This window comes from Pavona decussata, unplaced genomic scaffold, assembly GCF_977016875.1.
Source record: "Pavona decussata unplaced genomic scaffold, jaPavDecu1.1 SCAFFOLD_109, whole genome shotgun sequence".
Lineage (NCBI taxonomy): Eukaryota > Metazoa > Cnidaria > Anthozoa > Scleractinia > Agariciidae > Pavona > Pavona decussata.
In genome coordinates, this window is record NW_028145523.1 from 748,985 (window position 1) to 767,465 (window position 18,481).

Here is an 18,481-nt window from a genome sequence, read left to right on the forward strand (position 1 = left end):
GTCAGAAGATAGTAAGTATCATCGAATTCGAAAGTTTTTCAATTTCATGACTCTTGTTCTTTACTTGTAGCAGATATCGAAGCTTTAAAACTTTAGTTCGCCAACCTTCAAAAGCCTTAAAATTCAACCGTCAACCGTCAAAGCTATCCCCCTCTCGAGACCCTCTTTGAATACAGCGTGCAAGACAGTTAACTCTAGCGGCCGTGTGTTTAGGACGAAATGGCTTAAGGATCATCTAAAGGCACCGGAAATATAGAAAAATAATACTGAACTGGTGTGTAGACAGGGGGACAAAAAATATAAGAAAAAAAAAAAAAAGAAACGTCTGGAAAGCTCAAAACAACAAGTCAGTTGAGAATCGAGGGATCTTCTGTTGACCTCGCTATGCCATTGGTCGCACGGTACAATGAAGCTGGAAGAGATCTGCTGACGGTACCGCCTCGGGTAGAGAGCTTATTTTATCTCGGATCAAAGCCCCCTGTCCATTTTCAAAATCACCAACACTTCGAAGAAGGAAGCGATCGTGGAATGCCATGAGCTCTATGCAATGCCATGCATTGCATAGACGGATTTATACACGGATTTATATCCCTGCTACATGTCTACTAGCTTGTTTCGACCTTTAATTTGTTTTCACAGTTTCTCAAGGTGCTACTATACTCCATGATCCAGCTTCAGAGCAGTATCGAATTCAAAGTACCATCAGAATGAGCACTAAGTTTAAAAGGATGAACAAACTCTAGTTTCTTATCTTCTTCTCAAAAGCGTTTTGTCTTTCCTTCTGCAGTACGTCTCCATAAGCCTCCCTTTTATACAAATCCCGGTGATAGACTCAAAATTCTCCAGAAAGTCAATCATTCCAGGAATCGTCGGCACGGCACTGAATTTCCAGGAACGTCCGTTGCTTTTAAAATATCAGAGAGTTTTGTAAATGCATTGGAGAATCTTCGAGGAATATAAAACACACCCGAGCGCCCTCTATAGCAATGTACTTGCCCATTTCCGTTCTTTTTCAAAACGTCTATCGCCTTTGTCATGTTTCATACCATTGTTCTTTGATATCTTTGTTCCTTGCTGTGATTATCAATCTTTCGGCTGATAACCATTTGTAAGGATTTGACTCATTCGAGGTCTTCGTTTCAGTTAAACGTTTGGCACCCTTCTTGTCCCCACGGGGTATCCTACCAATGCCATGTTTGATTTTGGATCTTAATTCGCTTTGGAAACCCCGGATATTCTGCATAGCACGTGACATGAGGTTCAAAGCAACTCGAAAATGGCCTATTATGTCGTACGTCGGGAAAAGTATTTAGTGCACTTTCGACTTTCTTTTGCATTATACCTTGAATGAATGAGAAACATACAAAGTCACTAACTTTTAATGATAAATATTACTGAATAAACATAAACGGAAAGGGATAACAAATACATAAACGAGATTATATACCAATTGCCCTAAACGAGCTCTTAATTACCTTGAAAGACTAACATTTCCACACAATCATAACCTGAGAATCAAGGTTAACACAATCAGCAATTTGCCTCCTCAGCAACCATTTATATTTTTTCTATCCTTAAAAGGTGTGTGTTTAAGGTGGCAGGGAAAGGGAGAAATTATAAGAAATGGCTTGAAAAGGGAGTGTGCAATGGTGGGGGTGGGGGTTGCGGCGAGTTCCCAGGTGTTACGCAATGAGTGTGCAGTACCAGAAAACGCTTTAACACGACGTTAATTATTTTTACATTTGCTAACGCTGTCACTGTACTCAATGATCCATTTTCTCAGCAGTATCGAATTCAAAGTACCATCAGCTTTAGCATCAAGTTTGAAAGGATGAACAAACGCCAGCTTCTTATTATATACTTCCCAGAAACGCACTGCCCTTGTTTCTGCGCCTTTACTGGGACGCCTAGCTAAGTATATCCCATCGAAATACTCAAAATTCTCCTGAAAGTCAATCAGCCGAAAAATCATTGGTACAGCAATTTCCAGGAACGTCCTGTGCTTGTAAAAAATATCAGAGAGTTTTCTATATGCAACCTCATATCTTCCAGGAACGTAGAACGCATCCGCGTGCCAGTTGATACAGTGCAATGTACCGTTTTGGTTCTTTTTCAAAATATCTATCGCCCTCTTTATGTCCCATACCATGCTCCGTGGATGTGTTTGATTATCAGTAAGTTTATTTAACATTTCTGGCAACCGTTCATCAGGATCCAACTCCTTAAAAGTCTTGATTTCATTTAAGGAATTTTGGCATGCTCTTCTTCCCCACGGAGTGCGCCACCAAGGCCATACTCGATGCTTTTCGGCTTCAGTGAGCTCCCGAAACTGTAACTCAACGTGCGGCCCCTCCCATAATTGATCTCGATTCAAGCCAACTAAATTCCAGTAGTTCAAAATAACGTCATCGCTGATTAATAAATACCCTGAGTATCCTGGATGTTTCTGCATAGCACGTGAAATACATATGTAGCCAAAGTATCCTTTTTTAATGTCAAGAGCCTCTACTGTGTGTTCCCCAGTCGCTTTTTCCGATCCACAAAACATTATAGTGGGAAATGCATTCTTGTACAGCGCAATGAGGTCTGGAATATTGGAGTAATGCGGATAGTTGAATACTATCACCAGTACAACGTTGGAGAATTCATTTCGAGGACAAACGTGGCTAGATTCCTTGCGGAATGCAGAACTGGTTGTTTGTATCTCTCCGCGGATTAGAAAGCTGGCTGGCTGCGTCTCTTTGCCTGTTGGAGAGCTGGCTATCTTGTACAGGGCAGGGTAAAATACAGTGAGGCCTAAAAGTAATAAAATAACAGTTAGCTGTGAGAACGTAAAAGATCATCCTATTTTTCCGGTTAGGCATCCCTATTGCTCTCTACATATCGTACGGTAATCACGATGTTGGCAGTTGCAACTTTACGTTTTTAAGCTGACAGTAAAACGGTAACTGCTCTATAAGACTTAAAGAGGCGACAAGCAGGTGTGAAAGTGTGAAAGTAGCTCAACTGATGCCGTAAAAATGAGATTCCAGGCGGCTATAGACCTTTTCCATAAATGGCGGCCGATTTATTATTCTTTTCAACATATGTTAATTAGCCCTACTAACCTCATTTCAAAGTAAAAATTCTTTTGAATTTTGCACATGCTGACGAGGCTAGAAGTGCTAATTTTCATGAAAACAAAAGAATAATTTATCGGCCGCCATTCATGAAAAAGGTCTATATGTCTTTTGCCATGTAAGTTCGTCTTCATGTCGTATTTGATCATCTTTGCATGTGTTCAATCGCTCTTTTCTTCTTTTCGAGCAACAACAACAACAGCAACAAAACTTTATCATATCACAAGGAAATAAATAAAGCAAAGTCAAGAGATTCCCGTAGGCCTTTTACTTTACATCGAAACCAGAAGCGATTTCTGCCAGGGCTTGGTCGAGCTGACATTGCATATTACTGAGCCATGTTTTATTAAACGCAACAATCCAGGTAGGGATACAGGGGTCTCCTAGTTTTTAACCTTTCAGCAGGTTTAAAAGTTTTTAAGGAAGCGATAGGAGACGTTTCAGATTTTAGTAAAGCCACAAAATGCACACCATTTCGCAAGGCTGTCATCACCAGTCTCTGGAGTAAAGACAAATACAGTTTTATTTTGAATTGCTCCAGATCTGTCTACAGATCGAAATCTGTAAATGACCTTGTCTCACATCGCGCAGAATGCCTATTGTTTTGGGGACATTTACTTACTGTACGGCAAAAGTTATAGATCTGTAATATTAGCGGTGAAGCGTAAACTGAGTGACTGTCATTGGTCCAAATCTACGCGCGCCGTGCTCCGCAGGGAATACCGCTTAGCTCATTAACTTGTCAGCTCGGAGCTTAAAGACAATGGCCACATAAGCTATTGTTCATTCTATTGTTTCCTAATATCGCACCTTTGCAGTATGGCTGAATAAGTGCGCACCGGCAGCAAGTGTATTAACGTTCAATAGTATAACAGATCGAATTTTTTGAAAAGCCGTTTGGCCTGCTTTATACTAATTGTGAATAGGGCAAGTCTTACCTTCCGCCAAACCCACGGCAACAAATGTGGCGCCTTCTCAGGCATTCGAACATATACTTGTCGCGCCTGAATCTTAAGTAGCTTGTGCTCGAAAAAACTCGCGCGCACGTGCCTTTTCTTTGTTGCGAAAAAAGAGAAGCTTTAACTAAAACGTTGCGCTCGCGACCAGATTCCTCTAATTTGTAGACGAACGGAAAGGATGGTCGAACAAATTGGCCGGTTTCCCGCAAACGTCCCTCCACAATGATTTCAATACACCTTCTCCGTTCAGTTGAAAATCGTAAGTAGAGTTTATAACATTAACGTATGGCGGCACGATGTGAATTAAGAACGGACGGAGCGGGTTTTCGAAGAGCTCTGAAAAGAGCTCTCGATCACTATTGTATTTATTGGTCGCGCACGCCGTCATCTTTGTTTTGACCGTAGATCGTGAGTAAAACAGCTGATGCATATGGCAATTTTAAAATTCGCGGTAGTTAAGAATATTTTTTCATGCAGAGTGGTTTTCAACAATAGGCATTGTTTCATTTGACATGTATTGTTATTCATGTCTGGGCTGAAAACAATAGCTCGCCAGCTCTGAACGCGCCATTTTCAAATAAAACTACGACCAACAATTTTCAAACTGAAAAACATAAAGGTTCCTCGTGACCAATTTTCGAAAATAAAACGGATTCTTTTCAAGGAAAGACTTGTCTGCCATTTGCCGTGCGTGAAAGTCTAGTAGGTATGTTAGTTTTCCCAAAATAGTTCTCCAAAATGACTGTCTATACGAAAATTTGCAAAATTTACTGTACATTCAAGTGGAAAAACATAAAACTTCTACTTTCTCAATTTCATTCTTTTTTAGTGCAAATTGTAGACTAATCCTTGATTTTCAAGAAGCCGTGCGTGAACCTTGAGATTATCATTTCTGAGACTCGGGAAAGTGAATTTTGTGAACCCTAGTTGCCTAGTTTCGGCCCATTCTTCTCTAATTTATAGCTCTTCAAAGCGCGATCGCATTCGAATTTGCCGCTTCAGTGGCTATGAATTATTCATGATGTCCAGGCATTCTGCGCGATGAATACGATTGGGTTGGCTACGATCCTTATTTTTTATATATACTTTCTTAATCTAAGAACACGCCGACACAAAGGCGTAATTTCCATTCAAATACAGTCAACGCCTAATTTTGCACCCAGATCTCACTGCAGGTTTGGAAATGACGGTGGGAATCCTGGGTACGAGATTAGTTAACAACTTGAGCCTCGGTAGATGCGTACAGAGAATCGCTAGGTATTATTATTTATCCGTGAATCACTAAAGCACGACTATGACCATGTCTATCAATGACTATGTTGCTTCTCTCACCTTGTGTAATCATAAACACCAGTAACGGTAAAGGTGACCACCAAAGACCAAGTGCTCGCTCGACAAATGAAAGAAAACACGGCATCATTTATGAGCTTCGCTTTCGCCTAAGGGCGTTTCTTTTTTTCGGATTTGATGTCCATCGTTTTCGACTTGGGTTATTTTGTTTTCGACTGCGTGGTTCGGTTTCGGCTCTCGACGCTATCGCATCGGCGATTACTCGGCAATTGAAAGAATTCACTGAACTGCGTACTGAGCGCTGTCTTGTTCACCACTAACAAACACAGAGAAGAAAGCTGGCCAGATAGATACTTAATAAATAGCACATTTTGTGTATTCTTACTTTAATTATTCATTACCTATATTTTTCAAATTTACTTTATCATGATGAACTTTATCCATAAAGCTAAATTCTTAAAGTGCCACTACGACGAAAATTTTTATTTCTTTTTCCCCCTTTTCGTGTTCCAATCCAGTCAATGTGTTCGTAAATGCAAAAATAGCTATTAATTAGGTTTATACAAGCTTACTGATCCTGGGAATTGGTGGCCGAAAACCGTCGAAAACCCGTCCGCCATTACTCAGATGGCAAAGTGACGCCCGTGGTGATTCTAAAAAGCGGTTGCTTGTGTGAGATCTTTGTGTGACGTCATACGCGCATCGAACATCGTGCGTTCCTTGCAATCAAGCTTGGGATTTACATGTAAAGCCGAAGAAGAAACGAATTCACTCCGGCAATTACTCAGCAACTGCACTTGAGGTAGACATATAGCTTTTTAGTATTATGGGTATGTTTTCCGTTTGGGCTTAGTAAATCACTATTCACAGAAGCACTTGAGCAACAAATTATTGAATAGGATGGATGACTCCAGACCAATACATGTCAGTGGTGTACATGTTATGTTGGTGGCGTGTATGGTGTTCGCAAGTATCAATCAGAAGCTGCATGATGAGTCAAGAAAAAAGAACTATTAACCTCTTTTTTTCTACAGTTCAATAAAGCTTTGAAAAAACTAAAATGATGTATAATTAACTTCAGTTGAAGAGTGGGTAGTTGTAGCTGTAATCTACAGAATTGCAATATTACAATACTACAAGGCTATAATCTACCAAGTATTACCTGGTTAGATCCCGTCCTCATTCTACAACAGCTTTCAAGCAGTGAATGAAGTAATCATGAGGGGCCTAATATTTGAAAGCCACAGTCCAAGTAACATTTAACAATAAATTGTTGTAAAGCCCTCAAATGCAGCTGGAAAACTAAAGATTAATAAGAAAGTTTAGGACGACAGCTAAGGAGGAAAACTTAGTAGGCTTGCATCATATCTCACCCTTTTTTTTTATTTCAATAATGTTTGTTCCTTAGTCAATAAGGATGTGTGAATCTGAGGGAAGCAAACCAGCCTCTTGATCTCATTTAAAACTGACACTATAATTGTAATCATTTTACATCTTGAGTGTGAAGAGCCAGCATAACACTGCGCTGTAGCAGCATTGTGTATTTTCCCACAAAATCACACAAGGTTCACAGACAAAAAATCGTAATATTATAGTTATGAAAGAATGACCATCTTTTCCAAAATTCTTAGAGATTCTACTGTCCTTTTTCTTTGGTATTTTAAATTAAGAGCCAAAATACTTTAACCTAAATTTTCACACAAACCACAGCTTATTTTTTGTAGTTTTCATCTTACACAACCCCACAAAAGTTTCCATGCTTTAAACTTGATCTTGTTGAAGTAAAGAATGTTTTTGTTGTTGTTCTATTCTGTTTAATTTAGCTTTTTCCTTCTGTCAAATAGCCCTGGCTTTCTTATGTTGGATATTGATAGCAGTGGGTTTTTACTTAGGCCTTCAGAAAATAACCAGAACCAAGAACCGGGCCAGTTTTAATTCTGCTTGTGCTTTAAATATCAAAGCCATTTTTTATGCCAATAGTACCACATATTTTATTTCATTTTGTTATTTTTTTTTTGGGGGGGGGGGGGAGGGGGCTTTTTTGTTTTGTTTTTGTTGTTGCTGTTATGACATAACACTCAAATCTCCCTCACTTTGAACAAGCCAATGAAAAAATTGGCCATCAGTAAACAATTTCCATAATCCCTTTACTGTTTATATTAATGTGCTTGACCTATATCCTGGAGATTTTAATTGAAGACTCTCCTATCAGCTATGTTGGCAGTTTCTGGGATCAAATTTAAAGGTACCCCTTTTCCTGTGGCCCTCTCTGATAACCATTTTCAACAATCGTCAATGAGAATACCCAGAGCACAAGAGAGGCTCCATTGGGGGGTCTTAATATCCCGTATCCCTGTAATTTTTTGACCAAATATCCCGTATCCCATAAATTCCGGTTACAAATATCGCGGAAATTAAAGTATTGGACATTTTTCATATGTTTCTTGCTACGATACATTTTATAATATTCGTTCACTGGAATTTAAACGTAAACTGGAAAAGTATCGTTTTCAAGTAGCTTATTGTGAAAGTTGTTTAAACTGCTGTCATTCAAAATATGATGATAGATATCAAGTGGAAAGTTAACAAATGTTGCCACCAAAATCACTTTTGCATAATTAGCTTACCTGATGCCTAATATCTACATATCGCCTGATACCAAAGTCCTTTCTCATTTTGTTCCTTTATTAGTTAGTTGCCGTCCTAAGCATTTGGTTAATTCATGTGTTCATGGGCAGATACTACTTGATGAAGACAAAAACTACAAGCCATTATCATCACCTATGGTACCAGAGTCAAAGAACTCATTAACGCGCTAGACCATGGAAAGCATATCGATGAAATGACAGAAAAGTGGCTCTCCCTTACGCCTAACCCGCCACGAATTCCTATATTTTCTACACACTTATAAAGATTCACAAACCAAACCCGGTCGGCAGACCACATCATATCTGGCTGTGATAGCACCACCGGAGCGAATCTCATCATTTGTTGATTACCTCCTTCAGCCTATCGCTAAAATACAGAAGTCATATCTCAAAGATACAACCGACTTCTTGAACTTTATAGAGAAAACAAAGGTCGCAAAGGACATGATCCTTGTCTCAATGGACGTAGCTGGCTTATACAATAACATATTACAGGAGGAAGGAATCAGAATTGCATGCAAAGCATACGAAACATTCCTCACAAACAAACCTTTCTTTCCAACTCACTGCCTGCCACTACCTCCAAAGACACGGGATCGCAACGGGTACAAAGATGGCAATATTCTTTGCCAATATTTTTATGGCAGAGATCGAAACAGAAATAATTAGTCGTAGTGCTACAAAACCGCTTACATGGAAGAGATACATCGATGATGTCTTCTCTCTATGGAACGTAAGCAAAAATGAAATCCAAACTTTTATAGAGCTAGCCAACAACTATCGTGCGACCATAAAATTCACGGCTGAAATTTCAGATATTGAAACCATTTTCCTTGACACATGTGTATACAAGGGCGAAAGATTAAAAGAAGAATCAAAACTTGACGTGCGCACGCACTTCAACCCGACAGAAACGTTCGAGTACACGCATTTTTCTTCCTGCCACCCTCCAGGCGCAGGGAAAGGCTTTATCAAAGGCGAAGCCTTAAGACTTCTCAGAACAAACTCTTCGGAAACAAAATTTGAAGAAAACATCACTCTATTCGAACAGAGATTACGCAACAGAAGTTACCCCGATAACCTTATAGATAAAACTCTCTCAGAAGTCAATTTCAGCGAAAGATTGTCGGCACTACAAAACAAACAAAAAAAGCGCAAAAACATTTTTTCGTTTGTTACGGAATATCGCCTATCTTTGCCTAACCTAAAAACCATTCTGATGAGTAAATGGCATTTGGTAGAAAACCAGCCTCTGCTAAGAGAGATCTACAAAGATCCTCCCCTACGTTCGTACAGAAAAGGGAGATCTTTGAAAGACGTTACTCGTAAGAGCAAAGCTTTGAAGAACATGTACTTCTTATCTCGACCAATAGGAGTCGTGTTTTGCCTGTCTTCATAATTTTACCATATTTAAGAAAATAAAAAACGGTTTGTTTTACACTTATATTTTTTCATTTATATCTAATCATCAACAAAAATACAGAAAAGGGCATGAATGCATTTAGTAATCCAAGAACGTTTCTCATCAAACTTCTGATATGTTACATTTTTTTGCGAATATCCATTCAGGGAAAGAAAGGCACGATCAACATTAAGAAGAAATAACAGTTTGGTTTTTGAACCATTTTCGTAAAATATTGGTTGACCGTTGATCAAAATACTGCAGTTTTTTCAAATTCTTTCGTTTTCTACGTGGCCATCATCTGAAAAGGTGGTGGAATTATACGATTGTTCGATTTTTTAGCCATAGATGAGCGGTTCAAGCTTCGTCGGTTGCTCATTCCAACGCGTACTATATTTTATTTTCGTGGTTTTATTTCTTTCTTTCTTTCTTTCTTTCTTTCTTTCTTTCTTTCTTTCTTTCTTTCTTTCTTTCTTTCTTTCTTTCTTTCTTTCTTTCTTTCTTTCTTTCTTTCTTTCTTTCTTTCTTTCTTTCCTTCTTTCTTTCTTGTCTTTGTAATCTAGTATATTTATCGTGCAGATGTATAGCTACCTGGTAGAAAAGCTACAATAAATCGTTATTATTATTATATCATTATTATTATTATTATTATTATTATTATTATTATTATTATTATTACTTTTAACTTGTGAACAGCAATTTGCTTGAAATATGTTAATAAAGATTTTATATTAATTTTAAAAAATTATCATTATTATTATTATTATTATTACTACTAGAAATACGTGACTCGCAAAACCTCGCGAAGCTAGGCTGGGTGGAAAGCCCTCTTTACTCGTATCGTAGAATCAAATGAGGAGGTTAAAAGGTTTCTGAACATAGCAACTATTTTGATAAGCATGGTATTTTTGTAGTTCCACAGGCTAGTTTGCGGTTGAAATCTATTTCTGACACGACGAAATGTACAACGGGCGTGCAGCGCTGTTGTGTTCGATGAATATATTTCCCAACGGAAAATTATTTTACCGCGGCCACGAAACGTGTAATTTCTTCAATGCAATCCTTCACAAACAAGAAGCTGTTTTCAGCCAAGAGACTATGAGGTAAGAGAGCGAATCCCTGTGCCCCATGATAATTATTTTCAATCTTTTTTTAGTTCGCGCAATGCTATTTTGGGAAATTTTAATCCGCCATTGAGTTTAAAATTAAATGACGTCACTCTAACTGACTAATAAGATGTCAACATTAAAATAGCAGCGCAAATAAAAATAAATTAAAAAAAATTTATAGGAAGAGGTGGTATGTATGGGGGATTCGCTCTCTTACCTCATGGTCTCTTGTAATTTTGCCGGATCTCTCTTGTGAAAGACCTCGTGTCAGGCGTCACTTGAACGTGAAAATACAGAACTGAATGCAAGGCTGGCACTACGGCAAAGGGCAGATTTATTAGTGGCCAATATTTCGACTAATAGAATTAGTCTTCCTCAGGGCCAGAGCTATACTGAAGGAAAATATGGTAACGACTCCTTAAATTGAAGTTTGAAAAATACATGGAAAAAATGATTGGCTAATACATGACATGAAGACAGCGTACTTGTAAATATGAGATAACAAAAATATAGAAGTGTATAATCAAGGTCCAGCGTTCGTTTTTCCTGTTAATGCCTTCTGGAGATAACGTTTTCCCTCTATAAATAAGAAAAGCCTCGCGTGCCTTACGGCGGGAGGCATCGATGATGGGTTGTAGTCCGAGAGGGATGAGTCGCATGTCCGCAGAGGAGTGACCTGGTAAGTTGAAGTGTGTAGGGACTGCTGCTGTAGAGTTGGCGTGACGCGGGTTGTTTGTCGCTTGTCTGTGTTCTGTGAACCTTTCACGGATCGTGCGTTTGGTTTCAGCTTATACTCGGGCCATATTTGACTGCGTGGTGCGTAAGCCTACAATTTTTTAGCAGTGATAACCTCCAGCATCGCTTATTCCCCAAAATAGATAGATACAGAGATATAGTGAGGCAATAAGTAACCACCAGATACAATTACATTTCTTGCAGTCAGAATGAAATATAGGGGAAAACGACATTTGTCATACGAATGCTTTTTATAATCCCGGGCTTTAAATTGGAAATAGAAAATGCCTCTCTAGGTAAGCGAATGCCGTTTTTGTATGTTAAAGTTGATAAATTTTAGAGGAATAAGTCTTAGTTTTAGTCATTTGTGTCTTGCACCTGCCATCCTGTATGTGACACGTCATGTGGTGAACTTCAGACTCGGCGCCTCACAGCGGGGATGCACAATCTGCGAGCCAGCGAGGCAGACGTGTGAAGCACTCAGGTTAGCCTACAAAACACTCTGGTTAGCCTAAAGAGCACCCCGGTTAGCCCAAATACCACTCAGGTTAGCTTAAATAGCTCCCCGGTTAGCTTAACGGTTAGCAGTTTATGTTGAGGTTGTTCATGCCTAGCATGTCTCGCATGTTTTGTTCATGCCTCGCACGTCTGCCTCGCATGACTCGCATGCCTCCCTGGCTCGGATATTGTATACACTCCTCACGGCCCGAGTACAAAGAACGCGACCGAGAATTTAAAGAATTTTATAACGGGACGAAAACATGACTCGTGCCAGCCGAATACAAAAAACGAGACCGAGAACAATAACTCGTGGCCCGAAGTCTTATCTCTCGGCCCAACGTTACCAAAAAAATAAAAAAGAATTTGATAATGCTAGCGAAACCTTAACTCGTGCCGCCTTATGGCCCGAGTAAAAAGATTTCTGGAAGAAAGGGAAAAGATTCTGCAGAGATATTTCCATCCAGTGAATATTGATGAACATTGCAGTTGAAATTTGATCCGGCACTGAACGCAAGACTTTCCCGATGTCTGCAAATTTTGCTCCAACAAACTGCGTCTGACGCCAGTCTGACGTCATTCATACATTACTCTTACCAGGCAATAATGCGGACACCTTCAGAAAATATATGTTTTATTTTTACCTTTCTTTACCTATCAAAAAGGTGTCATTTTTGATGGGTAAAGAAAAGGTTTACATAATACATATATGCTTTCAAATTGCAACGTTTTTGAAAACGGGTGTATATATTCGCGCGGGGTCTCTGTAAAACGCAGACCGGATGATGGCGGATGGCGGATGGCGGACGGCGGATGATAAAATGCGGATGGAAAAATGCGGATAATAAAATGCAGATGACAAAAAAATTAAAATAATAAATAAATTGATTGATTAATCAATTAATCACAAATTTCCCACATTTTTTCTTTATGTATCGTCGGATCCGAAAAAAAGAAAGCACTTTCATCGAAGAAGAAGTACTTTTTGATCGGGATCCATACTTTTCAACTTAACATCACCACTACAGTCCTTTTTCCCCCCATCTTTATTAGTAACTAACATTTAACAAAGAAAACTACACTACTACCACTACAGTACTTGATCGACACACCACCCTACCCTAAATAGTTGTCGATTTTGCACCGAGCGTTTGTACGTGCACGGCACCTGTAGAAAGGTTTGTTAGCGTGTGTAATAGCTCGAGTGAATGAACCGTGCACCTGGATTAACCGATATCTGAGTTGTCGGAAAGCTACGCGGTTTTGGGCCAGCCAACTTTTGTTTGAAAGAGGTGAGTTAAGTTAATGAATTGATTAAACTCAATCGATCTTCAACCTTTTTTTAAAGTCAGGCAATTTTTGTTAACCTTTTTTGTGTTCACTGTACATGTATGGTGAAAATGGTGGTCCAGCCCACGATGGTAGGGATTGTTTATGGCTTTTGCGTTTTACAGTCAACCCAGGTCACGCGTGAACGATATTTTTGAAATTTGAACGGAGTTTGAAATTTACATGTCATTTTAATTAAATATTTCAAGAATAACAATTGTTTCCCAAGTATTTTGAATCTTTTTTTCAGTTAATGCGTCTTTTTCGAAACGATTTCCAGAGAAATGTCCAACATTCCATTCACACGTCGGACATTACAAAGAGAAATTCGAATGTTCATTTCATTCTTGGAAAAACTTTTCACGCGTGACCTGGGTTGAGTGTAATACATGGGCCGTCGATAAAACCCAGAACATGGAACATCCCGGAACATTCCGGAACATCCCGGAACAAGAAAAAAAAATTAAGAGACAAAAAAAATAATAATAATAATAAATTAAACAAAAAAAAAATAGGAAATAAAGGAAAAAATGAAAAAAAGTGTGTATATTTATATAAAATGAAATTACATTGTATCCGAAAAAAAAATTCATATAAGAAGAATTACGGAGTAGGTGGAGAGGTGGGACGGTAGTATAAATGGGGTGTTGAACTGACCACACTGGATGAAGGCGCAAGAACTTTCCGCCATTTGCAGCACGTGCTTATCGTCCGCTACGCCAGAAACTGATCAGTTCTGGCTATTTTCAGTGGATTTTATCTTAAAAACAAACAGGCCTAACAGGAAATTTTGTTCATATGAAAAATAGTTATAGGCATAGAGAACAAGACGCGGGGAGCCCGGGAGGGTTTTGGTAAAAAGACTGCGCGAACGACTTTTAGTTCCACTCTGAACATCAGGAAATTGATTCTTTGGTCAGCCGAGCCGGAACTGATCCAATTCTGGCGTAGCGGGCGATAAGCACGTGCTGCAAATGGCGGGAAAGTACTTGCGCCTTCATTCAGTGTGGTAAGTTATAACACCCCATTTATCGTAGGTACTTCATATATCCCCTATTATAATAAGGGATACATGAAGGACATACCATTGAAGTACATACTCCATTTATACTACCCTCCCATCTACTCCGTACTTCTTCTTATATGAATTTTTTTCGGATACAATGTAATTTCATTTTATGTAAATATACTCACTTTTTTTTTCATGTTTTCCTTTATTTTTGTTTAATTTATTATTATTATTTTTTTTTATCTCAATTTTTTTTTTCGTGTTCCGGGATGTTCCGGGATGTTCCGGAATGTTCCGGAATGTTCCGGGATGTTCCGGAATGTTCCGGAATGTTCCATGTTCCGGGTTTTATCGACGGCCTCATGCATGTTACAAAATTGCGATAGTAGCATTTTAGTTGTAGCTCTGACCAATGTCTTCCGGCTTCTGTCGAGGTAAATCTTATTATCATTGTTTTACACGGCCACTGAAGGCTTAGCTTACCCCTAGACCCGCACGTAGACAGTATATCGTAAGCAAAATAACTTACTTGATTTGCTGGTTAGTTCATTTTTAAACTACATCAAATCTTAACTAATCAAACATTGATTTGTGTTATGAGCTAAAGGTTCTTGTATTGCTTGAAAAGCGAGCGAGATATTTCCGTTAAATCGATTTTAAGCGGCGTAAAAACAGCTTTCAGATGTACCCTCGCCTCAAGTCAAGTTAGAAAAATTTGTTCCGGCTATTTCCTAGTGCAACTTCATAACATATAACAAACGGTCAAGCCATAGCGTAAGTCTTTCGGCATGAATCAGTACTTAATCTTCACGTAATTTTTACATAATTTTCTAAAAGAAATTGGGCGTAAAAAATTGTTTATTTATTTATTTATTATTTTAATTTTTTTTGTCATCCGCATTTTATTATCCGCATTTTGTCATCCGCATTTTATCATCCGCCATCCGCCATCCGCCATCCGCCGCCATCCGGTCTGCGTTTTACAGAGACCCATTCGCGCGGCTTAGCTCTGGTCGGGCTTCGGCTCGGTCCGATAATTTTTTTTAACTTCGCTACGCAAAGAATTATTACGATTATTATTATTGCTAGAAATACGTGACTCGCAAAACCTCGCGAAGCTGGGGCTGGGTGGAAAGCCCTCTTTCGTGTTGTAGCATCAAATGAGGAGATTAAAAGGTTTCTGAACATAGCAACTATTTTGATGAGCATGGTCTTTTCGTAGTTCCACGGGCTAGTTTGCGGTTAAAAATCTATTTCTGACGCGATGAAATGCACAACGGGCGTGAAGCGCTGTCGTGTTCGATGAATTTATTTCCCACGGAAAATTATTTTACCGCGGCCACAAAACGTGTAATTTCTTCAATGCAATCTTTCACAAAAAAAGATTTCTGGAAGAAAGGGAAAAGATTCTGGAGAGATAGTTCTGCATCAGTGAATACTGATGAACATTGCAGTTGAAATTTGATCATGCACGCATATTTTTTCCGATGTATGCAAATTTTTTTCAGACGACGCCAGACAGTCTGACGTCATTGCGGACACCTTCAACTAAATATACAAACATACATATATATAAATATATTTTTCGCTCGAATTCGCGCGGCTTAGCTCCACTCGGGCCGGCTCGGCCCGACAAATTTATTAACCTCGCTACGCTCGGGCCTTCGGCCCTCGCTTCGCGAGGAATTATTATTATTATTATTATTATTGTTATTATTATTATTATTATTATTATTATTATTATTATTATTATTATTATCATCATCATCATCATCATTATTATTATTGTTATTATTATTATTATTATTATTATTATTATTATTAGTAGTAGTAGTAGTAGTAGTAGTAGTAGTAGTAGTAGTAGTAGTAGTGGTAGCAGTAGTAGTAGTAGTAGTAGCAGCAGCAGCAGCAGCAGCAGCAGCAGCAGTAGTAGTAGTAGTAGTAGTAGTAGTAGTAGTAGTAGTAGTAGTAGTAGTAGTAGTAGTAGTAGTAGTAGTAGTAGTAGTAGTAGTAGTAGTAGTAGTAGTACTATATCAATATCACAAAAACTAAAAATCGAAAAAGGAGGGCTCGATTGCCTACACCAATCGAACGAACTCGAACACACAAAAAGTATGCCAATCAAACACAAACAAACGTTAGATTAACGAACTCTTGGTTACTTTCTTAGCTGAAACACGAACGCTAAGAGACCAACTTGGCCTGCGCGACTTTTTCCACCACGCTAATTGCGTAACGGTACTTTTCAAGCTGGTTAGCACGCGGTAGTTCCCTGGCTTCAGAGGCCCCTTGTCTAAAAAATGAAAATGAGTAAATAGCGGCATCGGCGGCTAAGCCGCAGTTCTTTCTCAATCTCTCGCGAAAAAAATAACCTCTGACACCCAGGATATGCGGTAGCAAGCTGGCTAGTTGCTTGTGGAGACTACAGTTATGATGATGTGGGGAAAGGCTACCAAAATTGCAACTTCAATGTTATGATGAATAGGAGAAGGCATAATAGAGAGAAATTTTGAACTCCGAGGACCAAAACAAAAACGAATTTTACATTTATACGAATACGTGCTATTACATTTTAAATAATTAATTTGACTATAGTTAATACGAGGCAGCTTTTTCGATTGCTTAGCTTTTAAGTAGAAAGATGAATGCACTGAGATACGCGCGAAGATCATTAAGTATATTTTTCACACTAGAAACTGGCTAAAGGTTTGTTTTCGTTGAACAGATATGATAAATAATAACTAGTTTCCCGTTCTGATTAGTCAAATAGAAGAAAGAGCACTGCACTGTTTAAGTTGCGTAGTAACTGCAAGGATCTTTCTTCTATTTGACCTTTCATCCGCAGTTTAAAATAAATGTTCCATATATTTAAATTTATTCGTTCTGTGTTAGAATAGATGGTTTTTTATCCGCTACACGTATCATATGGGTTCTTGTCGGATATGTTCGATTTCCGAACGTAATCGAACAAAACTGATTTCATGCATGTTCGATTAGTTGGATAATGACGATCTAATCGAACTCACAAAAAGGTTCTGGGCCGGATTGTTCGAAAGCCGATTAACGCTAATAGAATCCTAATATCCGAAATTAGAAATTACCATTAGAAATGGCTCTAATGGTAAAGAAAAGTCTAAGGCAAAACTGAGCCGGGAACAAAAATATTTTGGACGAATCCTTATGGATTAACTAGTAAATATACTCGACTCAAAGTTCACGTTAACTCAGGATACACTCTGTTTTTTTTTTTTATAAGAACGTCTAATTTTGGAGCTGAGGCTGAACGTTCTTATATTTTTTTGCGATTTGAGGCTGAAAACGTTCTTAAAATGTTCTTAAATTAGTATACACTACATGTATTTTATAAATCACCGGAAGCGACCACGAAACCTATCAAAGTGCATTGCCTGCTGAGATATGGTATGATTATGACAAACCGAGATGTATGTCACCATTCTTGATGTTAAACAAATTATGCCCTTAAGTATTTTAGTTAATTTACATTTGTTACCTTGATTTTATATACAGATTACCAAAATAAAAACGTTCTTAATAGACTGTCAGCCTGAGGAATGTTCTTAATACATTCTTAAAATTTTGGTCAATCTCAGCCTCGACGTTCTTACTGAAAAAGGTTCTTATAAAAAAAACAGAGTGTATGCTTAATCGGGCTTTGAACAGCTGGGCCCTGTGTTGTGCTTTGTTCGACTGCGGAACACAATCGAATTTAATTTAACGAATGAGTTCGATTTGATATCTCTGGCAAAAGGCAACTGAACGCCCTAAAATTACTGCATATGGGTTGTTAGACGGAGATAACAAACACAAATCATAGTGTTGCTTCTCTTACCTTGTACAAGCACAAAAGCTAGTAGCACAGTAAAGGAGACAACCAGAGGTCTACTTCTCTCTTGAAACCAAATACAAGGTAGACGGCAATGCATCGTTTACTTCGACTTTCCAGGTAGCAGCCGGCGAACTCAACAGTAAACGGAACAACGCAGACTGGCCAAAGACTGTCACAAGAGCTTCAGTGCGCAAGCCGATCATTGAAACCTTACATGCTTGATATCTGTGTTACGATAGGCTTTGCTTAGAGTACGTCATGGTTTTGCACCAGCTGATGAAAGCCCTTATTTGGTAATAAACTTCTGTTGTTTCATCATGGTGTCAGAAAGTAAATCGAATATTTCCGCCTAAATACGCCGATAAACAGCCGTACAACTTCATCACCGAATAGGAGAAACACTCCCAAGCAGTTTTTATTTATTTTATTTTTTTATTTTATTAGACTTCGCCTTCAGAACATAACAACGTGAAACAGAAGATAAACGAGTACTGGGTTAAGGCAGGGTGACCACAACAGCTAGCGCCAATTACTGT

At 38.6% G+C, this 18,481-nt stretch overlaps 1 protein-coding gene across 1 annotated transcript; it reads right to left on the minus strand.

Annotated features, from left to right (window-relative positions):
- Positions 1-1,497: 1,497 nt before the first annotated feature.
- On the minus strand, positions 1,498-18,180 carry LOC146470921 (uncharacterized). Its single transcript, XM_085121461.1, has 2 exons — positions 17,949-18,180; positions 1,498-2,796 (listed from the first exon to the last, which is right to left on the minus strand). Exons 1-2 carry the CDS (start codon positions 18,040-18,042, stop codon positions 1,727-1,729), a joined length of 1,164 nt encoding a protein of 387 aa, XP_084977587.1. The 5' UTR covers positions 18,043-18,180; the 3' UTR covers positions 1,498-1,726.
- Between the last annotated feature and the right edge of the window lie 301 nt (positions 18,181-18,481).